The sequence below is a fragment of the Condylura cristata genome, unplaced genomic scaffold (genome assembly GCF_000260355.1).
Source record: "Condylura cristata isolate star-nosed mole 26May11 unplaced genomic scaffold, ConCri1.0 scaffold00028, whole genome shotgun sequence".
Classification (NCBI taxonomy): domain Eukaryota; kingdom Metazoa; phylum Chordata; class Mammalia; order Eulipotyphla; family Talpidae; genus Condylura; species Condylura cristata.
The window spans coordinates 15607376-15629921 of record NW_004567129.1 but is presented as its reverse complement, the minus strand read 5'-3'; the positions used below and the strand labels follow the sequence as shown (position 1 = coordinate 15629921).

The following is a 22546-nucleotide window of genomic DNA, read 5'->3' as shown; positions in this document are numbered from 1 at the left end:
TGGTCACCTCCGGGGCAGGTGGGAATCGAACTCATGCGGAAGCGGCTTTAGCTTCTCAGTGCATTGCTTTAACCCACTGCACCACCAGGGAGGGCCAAGGTTTATTTATACATACAGAACAGGGGTACAGGCCAGAGGTGCAGAAGCAGTGAGAGGCTTCACCAGAGACAGAGTGGGGAGCAGAACAGGCAGATCGATGAAGTACACTGCCGAGGGGAGCAACAGGCGGGTCAGGTTTGCTCGCCATGTGGGTCAGTTCCCTGGCTGGGGATCAAACTTGTGCTAAGGCACTTGGGGTAGCTTGTCTGTGCTATAACCCGTTGTGCCACCAGGGAGGGTCCACCCTTCTTTCCACCTTTTAACACTTGATTAGATGTCTTTGTCCATCACTGAATCCTCTTCCTTTCGTTGTCCTTGCAGATTGAGACTTTAATAAGGTTTTCTTTCCTGTCATATTTGTCAGTTTGGAGAGGGTGAAGGTCTGGTTAACCTGCCATCTCAGTTAACTTACTTTTTCCTTTGGTGGATGTGCCTGGGGCAGAGGAGGTGCAGGGTGCAACTGGCAATGTGCAAAGAAGACCTTATGGTGGAGTTGTAGTTGACTGTTTTATAATAGTGACTGTCAATAATCTTCCTGTGTTTAGCCTCTGGCATTCACTCGACCTCATTCAATCTTGAGTCTTGCCTGCTCTTTGGGACTCAGTGAACCCTTCCTGGGGTACATTCCTGATCAGGGCTCTTGCCAACTGGCCACTCCTCTGCTTTCCTCCTAGAAATATTCTTAATTCACTTTCCCACCTCCAAAATTCTGCCTCTGAGTGCGGGGTGAAAAGGCCAGGGCAAAGTGGGAAGTCATTTACATCCATACACTATTATTTGAAAGACTGATTTATTTATGCATACAGGAACTTGAGTGTAGGCCAGAAACATGTTGGGTTGGGGGCATTGGCGGGGGGCTGTTTAGAGGTTTTACCAAGACAGAGTGAAGAGCATAACAGTGGATCTACTGAAGTACACTGCTGAGAGGAGCAGTGGGTGAGACAGGAGAGGTCTGCCATGTGGGTCAGCTCCCTGGCCAGGGATTGAAATCATGCTGCAGTGGCTTGTGGTAGCTTGATAGCTGAGACTTTAAGGCCTGTGCCACCAGTGAGACCCCAGTACATTATCATTTTAATGGTATTTTGGAAGGGAGAAGAGTCACAGGAGTTTATGCCCAGCAGCCACCCGTAAGCCCAGTGCACTCACCTCTCAACGCATTGACTGGGCTCCTAATTTGGGATTTGCTTTATTTACTTTTAAGGTCAAATGTGGCAATAGGTTGTCATGTTTATCTATAAGAGGGATGTTTTTCTTCTGCATTTTCTTCTAATATTGTCTACATTCCAAACTTTAACAAGGCCCTGGAATTTAAAAAGAAGGATAAAAAGCACAGTTGGCTGCAGTGGATGCACCAATGCCTATCTATGGGAGGCAGGCCATGGCCCCAGTGGTCACTTCCTGGTGGCCACACCTCCTGGTGTCATCCTCTCCCTTGACTGTGGACAGGTCAAGTGACTTCCTACTCAACAGTAGAATATGGCAAAGGTGATGGAACCGTCATTTCTCTGTTAAGTTACAAAGGTTTGTGGTCTACTTTTTTTTTAAGATTTAATTTTTATGCATACAGAACTGGGGTACAGGCCAGAGGTGCAGGGGTGGTGATAGGATTCACCAGAGACAGAGTGAGGAGCAGGACAGGCAGATTGAGAAGTACATTGCTGAGGGGAGCAGTTGGCAGGTCAGGAGAGGTCTGCTGTGCCATCTGGATCATCTCTGGGGCAGAGGTAGAACTCATGCTGAAGTGGCTTTAGCTTCTTAGTGTTGTGCTTTAACCCGCTGCGCCACCAGGGAGGGCCCAAGACATGTTGTCTTAAACAGGTGCACTTCACAGAAATTTGTTAATACAGCAGTAGAAAACTAAGCCACCATTCAGGGTCAGAGTAAGTGCTTTGGGATTAATGTCTCTTCCATGTTCTGGATCCTGAATGTGGCCATAGTTTTCAGTACAGGAAGGAGCCATGGCAGAGATGATTTGTAGAATAAACATCACAAGGGCCAGGCAGAAAGGCACCAGGACCTCCTTCCTTTTCTTAGGGAAAGAAAATACTGGGAAGGGGGTGTCACCTCCATCACTCCCCCAGCCCCCTATGGCCTGACATCAACTGCCAAGCAGTGCCCATGCTCTAGAGGCTGAGTCCCGCCCAGTTGTGACTGGCACTCTGCCTGGGGATGTCATTAGTGCTTATCTGGGCCTCCAGCCAAAGCCAGTGGGCCAGTCATGTCCAGTCATTCCAGGACAATTTTGGGTCCATTTCCTATGTAATTACAGGGTGAGTGGAGGGTAGATGGTGTCATTACAGTGTGAATTTGCCTGAAGAATGGCCTCTATAGCTCCAGGACTCATGCTGAGTTTGGCACTAGGGACACATCTCTTCCTTCTGAGCGAGTTCCCTTGTGAGTATCTGAGGGTGGAAGTGTCATTTCTTCCTGAAGCCCGTTCATTTAATCTTTGGACTTTGGATTTTATATTCATAGTAGTTTGCCACTTCTTGAATTGGTTCCCAGTGGTTAAAGTATGAGTAAATGGGATGGGAGGAGTAGCTAGCTCATGCATCTGACTTTGAGGCTTACTGGACCTATACGCTGGCAGGCGTACATCCCTTGGGTACCCCCTCTGCTATGGGATACAGGAAACCCCTATGAAAGTATTTCCCCCCCAGCTTTATTGAGATAAAATTGACATAGAATGTCAAGGGTGTGATTTGATAAACATAAATTGCGAAATGGTACTAGAGGAAGGTCAAATAGTGTTTTGCTGCTGAGAACATTAAAGACTTTCAGTGAGAGTTTCAAGTATTGGTGTGATAGAGGGATCAGATTAAGGATTTTAAAATATATTATTAAAGTAAGATACAAAAATGTGTAAGTGGTTGAGGAAAATGAAACTCTAAAGGCCCAAGGGAGTCTGAGAGAAGCAGGGGTGTCTTCTCACTTACTTGTGTCTTTTTCAATTTCTTTCATCAATATCTTAGAGTTTATAGTTCTTAAATATTTCATCTCTTCGGTTAAATTTACTACTAGGCATTTTATTATTTTAAAAGATTTATTTATATCTGTAAGAACTGGAGGGTAGGCTAGAGGTATGGTGAGTGAGAGACAGAGTGAGGGCATAACAGGTGGATTGACTGAAATACACTGCTAAAGGAGCAGCGAGCAGGACAGGAGGACTCTTCGGCGCCATGTGGGTCAGCTCATGTGCATGTGCAGTGGCTGGTGATAGCTTGATAGTGCTGAGTCTTTAATCCCTGTGCCATCAGGGAGGGCCCCTATTCCTAGGTATTTTATTTTTTGATGCAACTATAAAATGGGATAAATTTAAAAAAAAATAATATAATTTTATTTCACATCATTTTGTGTATTTTTCCATCTCATTTGTAATCCCCGTGGTCTTCCCATCACCAAATCACCCTGTGTGTGCCATCACCACAGTCCAGTGCACTTCCCTCTCCCCACTGTTTTTGAGCCCATAAAATGGGATAATTTTTAGTTTCTCTGAGACCACTTTGTTAATGTATAGAAACAACAAATTTTTGTGTAAAACTTATGTCCTGCATCATTATCATCCTTTGTTCATTGTAACCATTTTTTTTTTTTGGTGGCATCTTTAGGTTTTTATGTAGATCATCTGCAAAAGACAGCTTCATTTCTTCCTTTCTGATTTGAGCTCCTTTTACTCTTTAGCCTGCTTATTTTTTCTAGCTAGAACTTCTAGTACAATGTTGAATAAAAGTGGCAATTTTTCATTCCACCTGTATGCAATTCTTTTTCCACCCCTTCTCCATCAGACTATATGGCTTTACATTTGAAGTGCTGCTTACAGGCAGCAATTTCCAGCAACCACTGTGTAAGTTCTATGAAGTAATCAGGAGAGGTATTAACAGTAAGGAAACCAAAAGTATGAACTATCTTAAGGGTATAGGAAACCCAAATAGTGGTATGATCAGAATACAGCAAAGGTGGAGGTGTGACACTTGAGCGAGGTTTTGCTTCCATTACTTTTTAAATATTTTCAAAATCTTGTTTGGATGCTGGAAGCCCAAAGCTGAAGTGGTGGTAAATAATATTGGAGCAAGTTCCCAATTCTGTGTTTATCTGGCAATCACTTTTGGTTTCTTTTGCCAAGAAATTGGTTAATGCTGCCATCTAGTGTTGAAAAATAGGATTGCCTCCAAAGAGAAATGGTGAAGTAAAGATTTTTGATTTAAGCCCTGAAAACAGGCCTAAATCATAAACATTTCATAATTTTTTGTAAAACTTCTTTTTCTCCACTTCTAACTCCTTCACTTTCTACTTATTCCTCTAACAAGTATAGCCATAATTTTTTTTTTTTTGGCAAAGATCTGAACTTTGTTGCTTCTAAGCAAGCAGTAATAGTACCAAGTATTGAATGGTGTAGAGATGCAAACCATTGCTTCCCTGTATTAAGTATAGTAATTGAATTTATTAAATTGAATTTATTTAGGGCAATTGTGAAAATATTTTCCTGTGGATCACAAAAACCAAATGTTATTCTGCTTTTCTAACATGCCCCCTAGGTTCCTTCTCATTTTCTGGAACAGTCATTGTACCAGGTGTTCCTACATAATTTCTTATTTCTGCTGTATATCTATTTTGGTAGGAAAATGGTATAAAAGGTCTATTGTTAACTTCCTCTGAATAGGATATTTCATTCTTTTATTTGAGATGAAAGTATTGTATATAGTTGAGTTCTATTTAGTATGAAAGAGGGTCCTCCAGAAGTCGCAGTAAAAGACTCTAGGGTTGCTAATTCTGCTGGAGAAGTTTCCTTTGCATCTACCACACTGCAGAAATAATATGGTAGTTTCCCTTTGCTGATGGTCTGAGCAAAACTGAAGAACACTTAACTAATCAAGTAATCCAAAGCTGGTGTTCTGTGTTGGTATCTTCTCTCCTTATATTAAGGTAACTAACATATACATTCAGGGAGATTTTAGTTATATCACACAGAAAACCAATAAGGAGTAAATGCCATCGTTTCTTAACCTGGCTGGCATGAGCAGCTTGAAGCGTCACAGTTCATTCTGAAGTTGCAAACAGAGGTGAAGGTTAATGTTACAGCTATGAATATAGGATGATACTTTTTCAGTGTTTTGAAAAGCAAGAGAAAGCTCATCTTGAGACTTGCCAGGCTACTCGAACACTAGTTTTTATTTTAACTGAGAGCGATTGGTTTTGTAGTCAGGTTGACTGCTGTTTGTATAAGCAAGATTTCATCAATAGCCTTATGAAGCTCATCCTCGAATAGAGGATGGCAGCAATTCTGCCACAGAATGAGTCACTTAGCCAAGTGACTCTAGAGGTTACAAACTATTTTCATTAGAATTAGAATTGAGGATTTTGTTTGGAAGGCAAAAGTCCCATTTTACTCATTTGAGTCAAACTATTAAAATATAACAAGACCTGGGTTTTCCCATGTTCTTAGGTGCTCAGTAAACAGTGCAATTTATCCAAGAGGGACAAGCTCAAAAGCCCATGGCATGTGTTACTTCAGACCCTGGCAGAGTATTTCAGTCAAAATTATAATGCTGAAGGCAGACCTGAATCGTGTGGTCACAAATCACCTTACTCTTCTATGAAGGATCCAATCCCTGGATGACATTCTCCCGATGGAACTCTTGCATCTGTCTCTCCTCTTACTCCCTTCAGAAAAACTTTACAGGTTTGCTTTCTCATTTTTTTAAATGTGTGAACCACTTCAAAAGCTTTTTCAGCACTCTTGTGGCTTTAAACAATCTCGAGCATTGTAAAGTTCTTATTCATTTAAAATTTCTTATTCAACTAGATGCAACCATGATTTTCGATTGCCAAAATAGGTAAGTAAAGCAAGATCCTTTGTAGTTTTCTTTCCTTTACTATTCCTTTTTACCTCAGAACCCTAATGAACCTTTGAGTAATCCCTGACATGAGAACAGCAGAATAAAAGTTGTTATACAGCTTACATTAACCCCTGCATTTTCACTAGCTCATTTTTGCAAGTTTGTTGTGGAATACAAATTGCAACTTCTGAGAACTGTGAATTATTTTTAATACTTTTGACATTATTTGAGAATCAAGTTTTAGTGGTTTTATTATTGTATTCTACAGTCTTTGAACATTTGACTATACTGTCCACCAGAGGACTCTGAGAGCTTAAACTAACTGCTTAAGAGAAGAAATTAATATCCAAGGGACTATAAAATGTCAAATGATTGACTAATATGTTCTGAGAGGAAAACTGATAATTAACTTCAGGATCTTCATTTCATCCTTAGGAATATCCCCACTGGGTTTATAGTATGAATTTCTTTAGACTTACTGCATTAATAAACTTGTTCCTCATGAAAAACTGCTCTGGCATGCCACAGATGAAGCAACTGAGGCATGAACTAGGGCCCAGGTCATCTGCACTCAGCTTAGTGCTCCTCACTATAGCAGGCTGTCTGCTATAAATGAATGAGATTCTTGCTTAGAAATTTTAAATCTGCATTTCAAGGCAGCATGAATTAAATGCTTTCTTGACTGCTTCTGAAAAACAATGGATTGCCCCTTTGAAAGTAAAAAAAAAAAAACAAAAAACCACTAGAACACAGTCTTAAAAACCAAGCCATTTAATTGTGTCTTTGAAGGTAAACAACAAAGGGAGGTGGAACCCACGTCCTGAGAATGCCCAGAATTATGGGTTCCCAAAGTCCCAGGGAGTGGTGTTGTCAACAGAGTTCAGGAGAGTTAGAACTCATGCACTCCACTGAACCTTACAAACTGCCAGAAACCTAAGAGTTGTCAGTGATGGGGGAAATTCAACTCTTGGTTTTATCAATTAGTGAATGAAGAGTACCAAAAATGTTATGTCTACTTTACCATTCTCCCACAATCTGAAGCCTGAGCTATCATATCCCCAGCTGCTAGGTCCATGGGTCCCTCCATTCTTCACTTCCATGTCATGCCACAGCAAGAGAGCCGAGACAGTGAGCACTCCTCAACACAGCTGTTTAACAGCACTTGAAGGGAAAAGAACCCTCTTGTCAGCACATTGAGTTAGTTTATAAGATTTTAATTTACAAATTAAAAGGCTACATGTTTTATTTTTTCTCTTTTTTCTCTTCTTTCTTTACATCACTCTTTTCCTTCTCTTTCTCTTTGTCATCTTTCCTATCCTTTTTGCTCTCTTCTTTTTCCTGCCCTTCTTTCTTTTCTGCATCCCGGTTGGCAATCTTGTTGTTGATGAGGTTGTGTAGCGCGACCACAGACCTGATCAGCGAGGCCAAATACACCACCACCATCTGGTCGTTGGTCTTCAGGTAAAAGGCCTTGACAAACTCCTGCAGGCTGACATCTGGCAGCAGGTTGAAGACATCCTGCAGCTGGTAGATGATCTGGTGGTTGATGGGCAGCTTGCCTGTGGCCACTTTCTCCAGGTAGCTCCTGATGTCCAGGAGCTTGGAGTTCAGTCCTTTCAAACCATGGACCTGGTTTGTGATCCGCTGGGAAAGAGTGCCCACTGTAGTGTCTTTGATGTCTCTGTATAACACATACCAGGAAAGGGCGGGAAGAAGCATCAATGTACTGGTTTATCACACATACCATCACATTCTAAGGTAACACCCAACTTAGTGGTGAGCAGCAAATTTTTGAAAGAAAAATTCTTACATCTCCATTTTATAAAGATCTGAGTATAAAGGTTTGAGGCAGTGTAAGCTGCCACAATTTCATTTTCATTTGGAGGTCCATCTTTCATCAGGGAACATTTTTTAAAAAAGATGATTAAAAAGTGAGTGATAAAAAGCACTTTTAACAGAAGACTGTTTGGGTCAATAACTAACCTGTTGCTAGTTTTCTGGATAAATCTGTACAATTTCTGCCATAGTTTCCCTGGGATTAATACAGTAGTAACCTTTTAAGCTGGAAGGAGCCGTATTGGTTGAGAAAAATTAATTAAAATATTAAAATAAAGCCCATTCTAAGATTTGCTTTGCATAAAACTGGCTTTGTTCCCATCACTGAAAAGGACCACCAGTGGAAGAGCACACATCTGCATTTACTTCCTACATTGGTTCCTGTCAGAGTGTACAAGTTTGCAGACGTGGATTATTCAGTGTGACTCAAGACATTTTTGGAGCTGACCCAGGCCTAGAAGCCAGGTTGTTATATTCCTCTACTGATCTTTTTTTTTTTATAGGGAGTGGTCTTTGGGTGCTCAAAATTCCGATGCCATCCTAAGGTTTTACCGTAACAAGTGTTCGACTCCGACTTCCTCAGCTTCCTCGGCTCCAATTTCACTGGTCACATGCTCAAATGTTTTCGAGGTTGGAGTTCCATCCTGGGAGAGGTAAAAAATTATAAAGTTCCTTACAAACTGGCACATTGCTTGTCACACCTTGATTTTTTTTTCAAGTCAAATTATTTGGTATTAGCATTAATGGGTTTTCCATGGTAAGAGTGGGTAAGGTTTGCCTTGAAAGCTCAGTCTTCTAAGCTAAATTACTAAAGTGATCCTGTTCAGAGTCTGCTGGGGGCTTTATCATTAGCTTTGTTCTGAAGAAAAATCTTGATATTCTTTACAGCCTACAGTGGGGATAGACACTCAAGGAAGTCTCAATTAGGTTTATTAATAGAGTGTTTAGTTCTTTCTAAAACAGAAATTGGAAAAGACAACTTTTAACCATCTACTGTCCACTGGGTCAAATAATAAAGAAGCACCAAAACAATGCTTTCTGGTGGCCTGGATTAATCAAAGGATTTTCTAGGGGCTGTGGTTCATTGTATCTCCCAGTGACTCCCTGGGAGGGATTCAGGAGGAACTTTGCTTAGATCTAGTGCCAGAATAGTTATAAGTCTGTAAACTCTGTGAGGGCAGACTCTGTAGCCAGACTGGCTATGCTCAAAGTCTAGCTCTGCCAGGTATGTGATAAGGAAGCTTTGGGAAAGCTGTTTAACTTATATTTTACCTAGGAAATTGTGAATTCTGCAAATGCCGTTTTCCTCTTGCCTTGTATGCTGGAAAGGTCTGAGCCTTTAGCATTATTATAGAACTTCCTGGCATGCCTTTTCAGGTACTAATTTTTCCCTGGCTTCAACGTACAAGATGAATGAACATTGAGTTTCCTTTAAAAAAAAAAAAAATCTTGTGCATTATGTGGCATGTCTGCAGTCTGCCACATATTCCCCCATTTGGAGAGCAGGATAAAAATTAACTTAAAAACAACCCTATCAAAGCAACGATGAAACTCTTTATTTTAACTAGGAAATAAATCTAATCTCAATCTATGCTCATTGGTAGCAAGGGAAAAAGATAAATGGGGATGGGAAGAGAGGGTGGAGTGGAGAGAGAGCTCAATGCAAGGAACATTTGCTGGGCACTAACCTGAAGTATATTCTTCCAGATTTTAAATCTGAACATAAGATTAAATCCCTCAGGCTTTTGATACTGGAAATGCAGGGTTGAACTCTTTGTACACTCTAAGTGCAAAACTTTGTATTTACTACAAAACATACATACATTTCACATCAAATCCTAGAGTCAGAGTTCAATATTCCTGAACATAAGCTATAATTTATTATTTTTAAAACTTAAAAAAAAGATTTTATTTATGCATACAGAACTGGGGTACAAGCCAAAGGTGCAGGGGCAGTGAGAGGATTCACCAGACACACTGGGGAGGAGAACAGGCAGATGGATGAAGCACACTGCTGAGGGGAGCAGTGGGCGAGTCTGGAGAGTCTGCTGCCATGTGGTGACCTCCGGGGCGGGTATCAAATTCATGCTGAAGTGGCCTTAGTTTCTTAGTGCTGTGCTTTAACCTGCTGTACCACCAGGGAGAGCCAAAAGCTATAAGTTATTTTTATACTCAAAGCACAAGATGTCATGGGACTAAATATCCCTATGTCAAATCACATGGATGAATCAGGGTCACTAGGCTCTACATGTACTTTGCCACGAACACCTCTAGGCCATCATCTGACTTTTCTGTGTCTCAATTTCATTTGTAAAAGTGGACTTTAGGTATTTATGGACTTCTCTACATCTAAAATTTGGTGATTCAAAACTTCGAGGTGAAAATAACTGTATCAGTTGATAGAAAAATGTCTCAACTTGAAAATAGGAAAAAATATCCAATCACTTGCGAAGAAGTATATCTAATGTAGGCTTCTAGCAAAATGACTTACATCATGAACTTCTTCCACTGAAATGTATGCTTCTGTGGGTAACCCCAGGTCCTTTGGCTTCACGTCAATAATGACCAATACCTGATAGAAAACACATCTTAGAAAACAAGCTTACATTGAGTATATAAGGAGTAATTGCAGTTATCCCCTGTAGATCGCTAGTTATTTCATTCATTCAACCAGAATTAAAAAATTATTTTTTTCATATATAAAAGAACTGGGGTACAGAGGTGGGGAGGGGATAGGATTCACCAGAAACAGAGTGGGGAGCAGAACAGGCAGATCTAATGAAATACACTACAGAGGGGAGCAGCGGACAGGCCAGGAGAAGCCTGCCACACTATGTGGGATACCTCCCTGACCGGGAATGGAACTCATGCTACAGCGGCTTCAGACAGCTTCATAGTGATGTGCTTTAACCTGTTGCGCCGCTGGGGAGGGCCCGCAACCAGAATTTTCAACAAAAATGAGTTGACATATCAAATACTCTTATAACGTGCTGCTCTTGCAGCAACTCTTTGCTCTGTCCATTAACAAGCTGAGAGGTAGGGAAGTTAAGTTAAAACACATTTTAATTCCAGTCCACAGTTTCTAAGACTTTGCCAACTATTCCAAACCTCAGTTTTCTCTCTTTAAGAAGGCTAACAAGCTAAAATAGTTATTGAGAGGATTAAGGAGGATACTGCTACATAAAATACTATAAATAACAACATATTTACAGAGACAAGTGAAATGATTTTGCTAACCAAGTCCTTTGTAGGAGGCCCTAAATTGAATTGGCTGACACAGCATATCACTCAAGAATGTTAATGCTGGAGGAGGAACTTACTGAATTGGGGCAGTATCTTTTCATGAGTTCATTGATGGCAATGTCATTCTTGTGTAGTTTAGGGCCTGTGTGGTACCACCCAACTATTCTTTCTCTGGCTGGGTAGGAAGAAAAAAAAAATACCAGTATCTTTAAACGGTTAACACAAATACCTAGATAATTCCCCTCAAAGGGTATAGTTAACTTCTCTACCTTTTTAAAATTCTATCACACTTTAAAATTCTTAACATACTCAAGAAATCTAAAACCCAAAACCAGAATTTTCAGAAAATAAAGGTATGGAAAATCCAGAGATATCCTTATTTCAAACTACTTTAGGAGACCATTCATACATGAAACAACTAGAAAACAATTCCAAGTCAATATATAAGCAAATCCAAGTGCATGTCACATAGATTGCAACTGTGATTGTCGAGGGAATAAACATTTCCAAAGCAATGTTGTTGTAATGAAATAAAACGAAAATGTTCTATGTGACAGAGGGACATTTACCCTGGTGATACCAAAGCTCTAGGGGCAGGTAGATTTTGCTACTTCTCCACTTCTCTGGGCAGAGAGGTGGAAGGCCCCCATGTCTTACAGGAATTAAATTGTGACTCTAGTTCCTCATTTATTTTACCTCATTCCTTTCATAACACTAGTAAGGTGAACGGGCTCTTGACATTAAACAAATACAAAGATAATATTTATGTGTATCACATACAGATACAGAAGTCAACTTCTTAAAAAAAATCAAGACATACCATTGACCTTCTTAAACATTCCATACATGTTTTCCAAATAATCATGGTCCAAAAACCAGACAGAATCATCTTTGTCATCTTCATCAAAAGGGACTGAAGAGGAAAAAAAATAAATAAAGATTTAGTTTAGGATACTAGATAGCACCTCAGAGCACTGGTCAAAACCAGAGACTAGTAGGCAGATCTAATCCCTGCAGTGTTGAGTTCATTCAATATGGTATAAAATTGTTTGCAGTTGCTCATTTAAAAACTGGGAGATTTCACACAGAAATTCAGACTTCCAATTTTCCTAAAAATAAAAAGAATTGGAAGACCTGACAACAACTGACTAGAGTCAGGATACATGTGCTTTAGTTTTTGGAGTCTCATTACTTCCTATTTCCCAGCTGGCAAATTCCATTACTGCTTTGTCCTTTCAGACATTGGAGTCAGTGACTGCTAGTCCACAGGTCATACCAGCAATTAATTTGTTTTTTGATGCTGTTGTTTTAATCATAAAACACATGGATATATTCTTAGATTCAGGAAACAGAATTGGAGAAATAGTTCCCATGTCCCCCTTGCCTACCCAGAACCATGGTTAACAGTTTAGTGCAAAGGCTACCAATTATACCAACTACCAATTTTCATAAGTTCTAACTAGAGCACAGCTCCTTACTTGTCTAAATTGATGGCTGCCTTTTTGCTATAACAGAGCGGAGCAGCTGCAATAGACTGTACAGCCTGTGTATTTAAAATATTTACTATCCTGCTTAGTGTGCAGCCTTTAGGCCTCTCTTTTCTGAAATTCAGTAATTCAGAAGTATAATCTTTCGATGTAGTAAAAATGGAAATTATTAGTTTCTTCCTTTTTTTAAAAAAAAATTTATTTTGGGGAGGAAGTGCACGGGACTATGGTGATGACACAGGTGTGAATTGGTAATGGGAAGTCCACAGGGATTGCAGTCGAGATGGAAAAGGGCACAAAATGATGTAAAAATAAACTATTACTAAAAAAACAAAAACAAAAACAAGGAGAGGCACATAAAAAAGGGTATTTTAACCATGGTCTGAAAAATATGAAATGTGTCTTTTACCTGCAAAACTGTTGGATACATCAAGTACTTTCTTTTGCCATGACCCCAAAAGCACACCAACAACACGCTTCTGGTTTCCAACCTTGCCTATGCTGAATGAGAAAGCATAGGTTAGTTTGATGAGAAAACAATAATTAGCTGCTTGGGGAATATATATGGTTAGGAATCAATTCAGCTTACTGGGAACTAATCCCACCGGGGCAATGTAAGAGTTAGGGTAGTCCTCAATATTATATTCTAATAAATGTAATGGGCAGATCAGGAACTTTGTACACTGGCAATTTTGGTCACAACTGACCAAACATGGAAATTTAAAATGGAGAAAATAAACTTACTATAGTTTTAAAATGTTACTTAGTTAGTATTTGAGAAACAGTATGTTAGCACATTTTCTCCTTTTTCAGTTTATCTTCTCTCTTTACACTTTTCCCTTCTCTGGAGAATCCTCAAGTCTTTTCAGGGCTAAAAATACTAAAGGAGAATCAATTTTATGGTCTGGCATGCAGCTCTTCTCTGGAACATCCCTTTTTGACAAGCCCCACTAGATGTTCTTTTACCATCTAGGGTACCCTAGATAGTAGCAAGTAGGCAAGGGCCGTTTGTGGTCTCTGAAGGACTACCTTAGGTAGAAGTCATCTGTGAGCTGGTGACCAATCGCACTGAGTGAACAGGAGCTTAACAACTAAACTACTTCTCAATTTCAGTCTCCATTATACTTAAGTAGTTTTTGTCCTAAGGTGTTACAAGTGTTCCACTTTATTTCATTGCTCTTCATCTAGAATTTCCTTTGGCCTCTAGCAAATGTGACAAACACAATTCTATGTTCAAAGGAAAGACAAAGGTGAGTGGGAAATGAAGTACATCCTTCAGTCAATGGTTCCACATTGCTTACTTTGTATAATTTCTCTAAACATGACTTGACAAATTTAAAAATACTAAATTTGGGATTTGAATCAAAATTCAGGAATCTAGTGGTTTTAATGTTTGGGGAAGTCTTAGGGACTGAGTTCCACACTTCAAAGGAAACTTCGATACTCATGAGCTTTTCTAATGGTCTACAACATTTGTCTTTTTAAAAACCCTACATTTGTTATCTGCCATAACAGCTTGCAGTGTCTGCGTGCTGTGTCCTTAACAGGTGTCTGTTGAATTTACTGAACAGAAATTGAAATGGTGCCTGCCCCATTAGCACTTCTACTAACCTACAAAAGAAAAATAGTAATTACTATACAGTGGATATGGTTTCCTATCCTGTTAAGTCAGTCAAAAGCAATGGACCTCAACTGGAGACCCTAAACCCAAAGGAATCAGGAGTTTGTCTTTAGCTCTTTAAATAAGAGTTGTACAAAGCAAGTGCAGGAGAATGGGCATGTAACAATTATGACTTTACAGTGGATGCTCCCAACAGTCTTTACATTTGCCAACTCAAATTATGCTGTAAAACTTAGAAACACGTGCAACAGGTCCAGCAAGATGAACAGCTCGAAAGCAGCAAGGGGCAGCGGAAGGGCACCTCCAACAATGAGTTTCTTTGGCCAGATGATCTGTAGGATGTTATTTTATTCATTAATGCCAAATCTCCGACTGGTTTCACTGTTAAAGTAAAAACTGGACGCCCCGTTTGCACCTTAAGCTATCGTCAAATTCCAGCTTAGAAACGGTCACAAGTCAAAATCAGAGATCTTCCTGGGACCCGTTTAGGGCGCTGAGACCAGAATTTCGGTTGACAGCCATCAGAGGCACAGAAACTCGAGTGTTTAGGGCTTTCAGAACAGATTCCGCCTTCCCTAGGTGAAAGGGCGAGGACAAGATGACAGGTGGACCTTAAGCCCGGGAGGGGGGGAATAGGGCCAACTGAAGCTTGCTCCCCATATTCTCGTAGCGTAACGACTTGGGTAGGACGAACGTGCAGCTCAGGCCGCGGAGTGCCCGCTGGGACAGGGGGCGATAAAATGTGGTCTGGCGACTGCGCTTTGTGAAGCGCAGTTGGCCTGTGCCCCTCGGCGAGCCAGGGCCGCCCCCAGCCCATCAGCGCCCCCGCGGCCGCTTCGCCAGCCGCAGCGTGCCCGTGACTCAGCAGCGGCTGCGCCTCCAGCCCCGCTAGGCCTCCCCACTCCGCCCGCTCACCGATTGAAATGATCCACCACACTGAGCAGCACCAGGGGGTGGACCACCACTTTCTGCACCGCCAGTTCGGGCATCGCGACACTCCCCGCCCGCCACGCCCGGCTCCCCGAGACCCGCAAACACCCGCAGCGGCAGCGACTCTCGCGGATCCTCCGGAACCAGCTCCTCCTCTTCCGGCTCAGCCGCCGCCGTGAGGGCCCCACTTCCGCTCCCAGAGTGCCGCGCGTGCTGTGCCCGCATTGTCGCCATCTTGAGGCGGGAAAAGGCTGGAGGAGGCGGGGCCCGCCTTGAGTGACTGGCTACGGGCATTCCTGGTCTTGAAAGCTAAGGGAAGACTGAAGACTGAGAAAGGTTGGCGTCCTGGTATTTGGTCGGCTGTGTGACCAGCGGAGGCATTTTGCTTTAGTTCCTTCTCAACTCTAGCACCCTCCGACCCCCCATTTGCACTCTGTGGTAAAAACATTGGAGAAAAAAATTAGATATAATATAGGTTTCCGCTGCCCAGAAAACGTTCACCTTTGCCTCAAGTTAGAATCCTCCAGAATTTCCTAGAGGAACGAACTTTTAAATCCCTCACACTAGAGCACGCCCTTGAAGTACCTTTGGTAATTTGTCTCATTTTTATCGTAGGGCACTTTCCCTTAAATGGTACTGTGGGCACTTGCTGTTGACAATCAAGCAGGCTTTATACTTACGCGCCTGTATTTATATTTGCCACTTAATTAGGTCTAGAAGAATGCAGTTTGTGCCTAGAGGTTGACTTTTAGACAAAAACTACCAAAGCGGTGGAGAAAGGTTGGAAGGCACTAAGGAAATATATTTTGGTTTTTAGTCAGAAAAGAGAAAAAGGAAGATTAATAGGGGGAAATGTGGGTGACAAGGCTTTAGGGTCTTCTGCAAGAGGCAAATTTCTTAAAATATATCTACAGGTTTATATTTCTGTCAGTTTTTTTAAAGATTTATTTATTCGTACAGAACTGGGGTACAGGCCAGAGATGCGGAGGGTGGGAGGAGCCACCAGAGACAGAGTAGGGAGCAGAACAGGCAGACACTGCTGAGGGGAGCAGCGGGCGGGCGGGTCAGGAGAGGTCTGCCGAGCCATGTGGTCATCCCTGCGCAGGCGGGGCTCGAACTCATGCAGAAGTGGCTTAAGCTTCTTAGTGCTGTGCTTTAACCCGCTGCGCCACCAGGGAGGGCCCAGATTTTCTTTTAAAGATTTATTATCTATCATCTATCCATGCATCCAAGCATCCATCCAAGAGCTGGGGTACATGCCCGAGGTGTGGAGGTGAAAGGATTCACCAGAGACAGAGCGGGGAGCAGAACAGGCAGATCAATGAAGTATGCTGCTGAGGGGAGCAGCGGGTGAGACAGGAGAGGTCTGCTGGGCAGGTGGGTCACCTCCTGCCCAGACCTGGAATTGGTGCTGTAGTAGGTGCCCAATGGCTTGATAGCACTGAGACTTTAACCTTACGCCGCCAGCAAGTCCCTATTTCTGTCAGATTTTAAGTTGTTTTAGTAGATGAAAACAATACTTCGGTAACTTACTTACTTACTGTTTGGCCTGCTTTAAACAGATTCTACTATTCCCTATATCACCAGCGGATCTGACTGCAGACTTTGGCTCTCAGTCTTGGCCTTCCAGTGTAGTTAGGGAGCTTTTAATGTTCTTTCCATTTCCTACCTAACAAGTTCATTGCAGATAATCTCCTACCTTAGGAAACTTTGCTTTAGATTTATTTTCCTCATATCTTTTAATATTTTTAAAAACATTAATCTTTTAATATTAGCAGATGATTGCTACTATTTCTCGAGATAAGAGAACTTTTAGGTTAAGAGAATTTATGTCAGCTCTGTGTATGAACGTGTTAGAATGCTTGCTGGTATTAGTAAACGTTACTAATTCATCTCTTACATGTTGCTGCTCAGCACAGGGTAACCATGTATCTGTTATAGAAAGATCTCGAAAACACTCCCCTCCCATTTTGTAATTATAGATTTGATGGCTATTGGAAGGTCAAGATTGATTTTGATTTTTCTTATGTACAAGCAGGCTTAAGAATTGGAATCTGAAGGAAGCCATCTTTTAACTAAAATATGAGTATAAAGACACTTGAAATCTTGAGGAGCTATTTCCCATATTACTCAATTTTATTTATTATTATTTTTCTTTGGGTGCAACTGTCAGGGATCATACCATATTGCAGCATCCACTGAAATGGCAGAAAGGAGATATTAGAAATCCACTTTATTTAGTTAGTCGAATAATGGAGTTAACTTTAAGATGAACTGATGAGACTTAAGAACATTTCCCCCCATTTGATCATCTTTGCCTTTTTTTTTTAACATTAAGTTCTCCCAGATTTATGTAAATTTAATTGATATACAATGTTTTGTAAGTTTTAAGTGTACTATGTGATATTTTGGAAAATGATTACCATAATACCTCTATTACCTCACATAATTACCTTGTGGATGTGTGGTGAAATTATTTAAAATTTACTTTCTTAGCACCTTTCTAGCTTATAATACACTACTATCAGCAGGCCTGTGGAGATGTCAACAGACAGGGGCTAGCAAGAAAACAAGAAAATAAAAGATACCACTTCTTGATGTAAATGTACAGTACCTGTGGGAATTCTGAGAAATATTTGAGGTGGGAGAAACAAAGTAAAATCCTGGGGTTCTGGAATAACAAGTAGAATACAATGGTGGATGAACACTGATTAGGTATACATATGAGGATGGTATTAATATTCAACAATTAATTTGCTCCCTGACTATTCAAACTATGTGCATAGCTTCTGGTATTTTTTGTAGCCTTTTTCTTTTCTTTTTTTAGGCTTATTTTATTTATGCATAAAAGTGCTAAGGTGTAGGCCAGAGGCATGATGGGTGAGAGGATTCACCAGAGATAGTGGGGAGCAGAACAGGCAGATCTACTGAAATGCTTTTCTGAGGGGAGCAGCAGGCTAGACAGGGGAGGTCTGCTTTGCCATGTGGGTCAGCTCCCTGACCAGGGATTGAACTTGTGTTGCAGTGGTTGCCCATAGCTGGCTTTATTGCACTGAAACTTAACCCCTTATGCCACCAGGGAGGCCCCATCTTAGCATTTTTCTAAGAGGACTGTCCTTTAGATTTTTCTATCACTTCATAATACAAGTAAGAAAATAATTGAAGAAGTCTAGTACTTTGGGAATCAAAGCTGATGACATACAAGAAAAAATCAGGGAATAAAAAAAAACTTTTTCAGAAGTAATATATACACAGGCATAAACATTGTAGGAATACATATCCTTGCCTATGAACATTGGACTGATTATATCCAATGAAGTTGTCTGTCAGTTCTAAGGGAGGCCATTGGGTATCCACAGTTGGGTAATCGTTGCAAAATGGTAAAGGTCCTTCCTGTTTTTTGCATTTCCTTCATAAAACATTTACAGGAAAAAATAGTTCTGGGGAACTTTCTGTGGGGAGGGTTAGGTCAAGCAGATGTAAATCAGAGAGAAAGAGATAGTATTTACCATCAGATAGCCCAAATTGGGTTATTCATTGAATTTATAGCTTTGTAAGCCAGGACATTGTGCTGAGAGATACTTTTCTAAATCTTTTTATTCTCCTTTTTTCCATCCTAGCTCAGAGACCTCAGAAATGCTCTGCTCATCACTGAGGCTCAGCCAGAGTCAGGAAGAACAAAGATATGATAGAAGGGAGGTAAAAGAAAACCTCACTCCTTTCTTAAGCAAAGTGAAGAAAGAAGTCAAGCAAGGTGGTCAGATGTGAGTGTCTCAGTTTTCCCTTCTTTTTACTTTCAGAAAGTAGGTCTGTTGGGTGAGTGGGTTACTAGAGGGAGGAAGCAGGTGTTTGCTTTCAACTCAGGAAGACCTTAGATAGTCTATGTCTTCTTGGGCACTATTGTGCTAATATGACAGTACAGGGAGGGAAGTAGAATGAAGGCTTTCAGACTTCACTGCCTGAGCTACCACTGGCTCCTGCTTGTCTGGAGTGGCATGGACAGGACCCACACATAATTTGTAAGAGGAAATGGTTGCAGAGGAGTGGGAGGGATGGATCCCTGCCTGAGCCAGCCACTGTCACGGAGTTGCTGAGGTGAGGTTGATTGGCTTGGGAACTCTCCAAGGCATCCTTGCATCAAGAAAGGGTCCCAAGTGCTCCAGTTGTGGACCAAAATGTAGAAGTAGCAAGTCCTTCCATCACCGAGATAGAAGAGACACTGGCCAGTGTCTCTTCAGCACAAGGACTGAATCTCCTTTGCCACCAAGGAAGCATGTGAACCCCAACTTCTTCTCCCTCTTTGCCACTAAATCATAGGGAGAGAAGGGAGGGTAAATACAATTCCAGATAAGTAATGGAAATTATTTTAAAGGGATTGTTTAACTTAAAATATTTTGGTTTTTAAAAAAGTTATTCCCCCATGTTTAACCAGCATGCCGAGACTCATGAAGGAAGGCTAGTTACAGACAAAAATGAGTACAGTTGAGTATCAAATTGAATGTAAAATAACAGTGTTATCCTTATGTCAGTAGACACAGTCCCCAAGCCCTGTATTTCCTTGTCCTTATTGAAGACAATTTTTGGGACCTGGGTGTAGCTCATTGTTGGTTAGAGAGAAAAAACTGATGTCTGTGAAAAATTGAGGCTAGCCACCGTGAATTAAAAGTTCTGCCTGAAGTATCTGCCATGCACAGTCTGGTTTCTAATGATAGGCACTTTATTAAAATACCTTAGGCCTAAAACTCTAGAACGCTAGATCTAACATCAATCTGGATAACATCCTGTATTCCATGAACATCTCAGGTGCAGCAGGATGGATTGAATGTGCCATTTTCCCTTCCAGACTTGCTGCTTCTGCAGGAACTTAGCCAATGCTTCCAAGTAACAACATCAGAAACTTGGGTGTCATTCTATATTTTCCATTTCATTATCACAGAAATCTAATTGGTCGATCAACTCAGGCTCTTGCAAATGGGTAGAGACATGTCATTTCCTAGCACCTGCCTGCTTTTCTAGCTTCTAATAAATTACTACAGTGATTTTTAAAAAATACTGCTGTCTTTCCATCTGTTCAGGTTAAGTGATTAATATACCATATGTCATAGTATTGGCATACTCAGACTTTGATTATGTACTTAACTTTACTAATGTGTTTTATATTTTCATATTATTATTTGTATCAGTATCCTTTCATCTCAGCATTTCTTGAAATATAGGTCTAAAAGACCACTTTGTTAGGCAAAGTATTCTTAGTTACATTTGTCTTCTTTAAGCACGTTAGGTATATCAGCCTGCTCTTTTTTTTGGCTGTCCTAATGGGGGGGGGGAGCAAAATATGGGGAATTTTTGTTTCTTACCTCTTTTAAACTTTTCTCTTTAATTTTGCAATTTTTATTCTGATGGGTCTTGGAGAGATTTTATTTGGGTAACTTGTTTGAGGACCTGTGAGCTTCATAAACTTGGATGTCTAAATATTTCCCCCAAATTTGGGAGGTTTTCAGCTATTATGTCTCTCTTCAGTAAAAAGAGGGTGCTATAGCCAGGAATGAAGAGTGAAAGTTGGGCAGGCAAAGGCAACACATTGTCCTGGAATATGAAAAGCTTAATGTAGTTTTTGGAATCTCAAGTAAACTTCATAGATGATAGACATGGTATTAGACTGTAGAGTCATCATGATTATTACATTTCATAACATTATAGGAATTTGGTGTCTTTATTTTGTGGTGCTTGTACTTATTTATTTTTTATTACTCACACTTTTAATTATAATACAAGTCATGGGAAGGAAGCCAATATCGACCACTAAACGATTAGTTAACAAATTATACAACTAATTAGCTACTAAAAGCTAAATTTCCAAAGAATATGTAAGGGTAAGGGTATTTAGAAAATATGCATAGTACATGGAGAAAAAGAATTTGCTAACGAGAGCAGCACATACATTTTGATCTCCTATGTGGGAGCCAGAAATATATACCCATAGGAGCCTGGAAGATATTCACTATACTATTAATTGATTATTTCTGGGAATAAATTTCAAGTGATTTTTGGTTTTTCATATTGTTTTTAACTTCTCTCAAGTTTTTTTTTTTTTTAATTGGGAAATAATGGTATTGGGGTGTTTGGGAAACAATGGTATTTAAGGGTACAAAATCTACTCATAATTTTTATTCTAAAATTTAAATTCCTAGGAATCATGATACATAACAAAGAAAATATGGGGAGATTCTTTTATTTGTCACATACCAAAAGTGTAGAAATATGCTCTTTTGGAGAAACTTACTATTTTTTTTTGAGATGTTTTTTTTTTGTTTATTTTATAACAAGTTTATTTTTACATCATTTTGTACATTTTTTTTCATCTCAATTGTAATCCCTGCGGGTTTCCCATCACCAAGTCACCCATGTGCCATCACCATAGTCCCATGCACTTCCCACTCTAGTCCCCCACCCCTGTTTTTGATCCCATTCCCCCACTCCATCCCCACAAAATGTCTCTGGTATATGGCTGTTCATTATTATTATTATTTTCTCGCCTGGTGCATTATACTTCTGCTATGAGTGAAACCATCTGGTATTTTTCTTTCTCATTCTGGCTTATCTCACTAAACATCAGGAGAAACTTACTTTTGAGTGTTTTAAAAAGACTTAGAAGCATCCAAGAAGAAAACATATGCAACTTCTACAGAAATAAGGGCAAAACAATGGGGTTGATGATCACCTCAGATGATATTTCCTAACTGGTGTTTGTATTTTAAGTCATCCTGCCAAGCAAGGGCTGAAATGCATCTTCAGTATTTGCTATTTCTTTATCCCTATCTTTTGCCTCAGGTGTTTTTAGTTTATGATTTTCTTTTGTTTTTCTACTTGTATGTGACTTTCATAGCTAATTGTTACAGTAACCCTTGTTTCATTTAAAAAGGTTTTCCTTGTTTTTTGCTTTATACTAGTGATGGCTTGGATACCTGTATGGTTTTTATTCCTCTTCTTGTTGTCATATTTCATTTAGCTGAAGATTAAAAAGAACTAAGAAAATGCCAGCAATTTCTAGTTTATATCTAGGAAATAGAACTCTCCACAGGAACCTTGCCTAGGACAAATTTGTTAGAAAACCATTTTCTGTTGTGCTTTGAAAACCTGTAAGGAGGCCTCAATGGTACACAGTTCACCTATTTTGGATGAAGCCCAGAGTGACTGTAGTGCTTAAATTGTGGGAATTTTCCTTTTGGAAGAATTAATTTCCTTTCAGGATCAGTATTAGGGGCTGCTGTGATTAAAACAAGACACTTGAAGATTGGTATAGGAACACTTTGAACAGCTGACTATAAAAGAAAACCCAGGAGGCCAAATTCAGCCCTAGGAACTACTTTGGTTGGTGCTTTTATGACCTTTAGTTTGAATTTACATATTCCTTCGATGGATATGCTTTCAGCTTTAATAAAAAGAAGTAGTAAAATTAACGTAAGTAAGTAAATAACTAGTTTCATCTATTC

At 40.2% G+C, this 22546-nt stretch overlaps 1 protein-coding gene across 1 annotated transcript; it reads right to left on the bottom strand.

Annotated features, from left to right (window-relative positions):
* Positions 1 to 6691: 6691 nt before the first annotated feature.
* PSMD7 (proteasome (prosome, macropain) 26S subunit, non-ATPase, 7) lies at positions 6692 to 15222 on the bottom strand. The gene is made up of 7 exons (XM_004690419.2): positions 15039 to 15222; positions 12912 to 13003; positions 11836 to 11928; positions 11093 to 11190; positions 10264 to 10344; positions 8325 to 8416; positions 6692 to 7617 (listed from the first exon to the last, which is right to left on the bottom strand). The coding sequence occupies exons 1-7, from the start codon at positions 15110 to 15112 to the stop codon at positions 7179 to 7181; spliced, it is 969 nt and encodes a 322-aa protein (XP_004690476.1). The 5' UTR covers positions 15113 to 15222; the 3' UTR covers positions 6692 to 7178.
* Positions 15223 to 22546: the final 7324 nt, after the last annotated feature.

Coding starts and splice junctions, on each gene's coding strand:
- PSMD7 (XM_004690419.2), bottom strand. CDS start 15,112: ATGCCCGAACTGGCGGTGCAGAAAGTGGTGGTCCACCCCCTGGTGCTG. Junction 13,004..15,038: donor GTGGTGGATCATTTCAATCG/GTGAGCGGGCGG, acceptor TTTCTCATTCAG/CATAGGCAAGGTTGGAAACC. Junction 7,618..8,324: donor GGAGTCGAACACTTGTTACG/GTAAAACCTTAG, acceptor TGTGTTATACAG/AGACATCAAAGACACTACAG.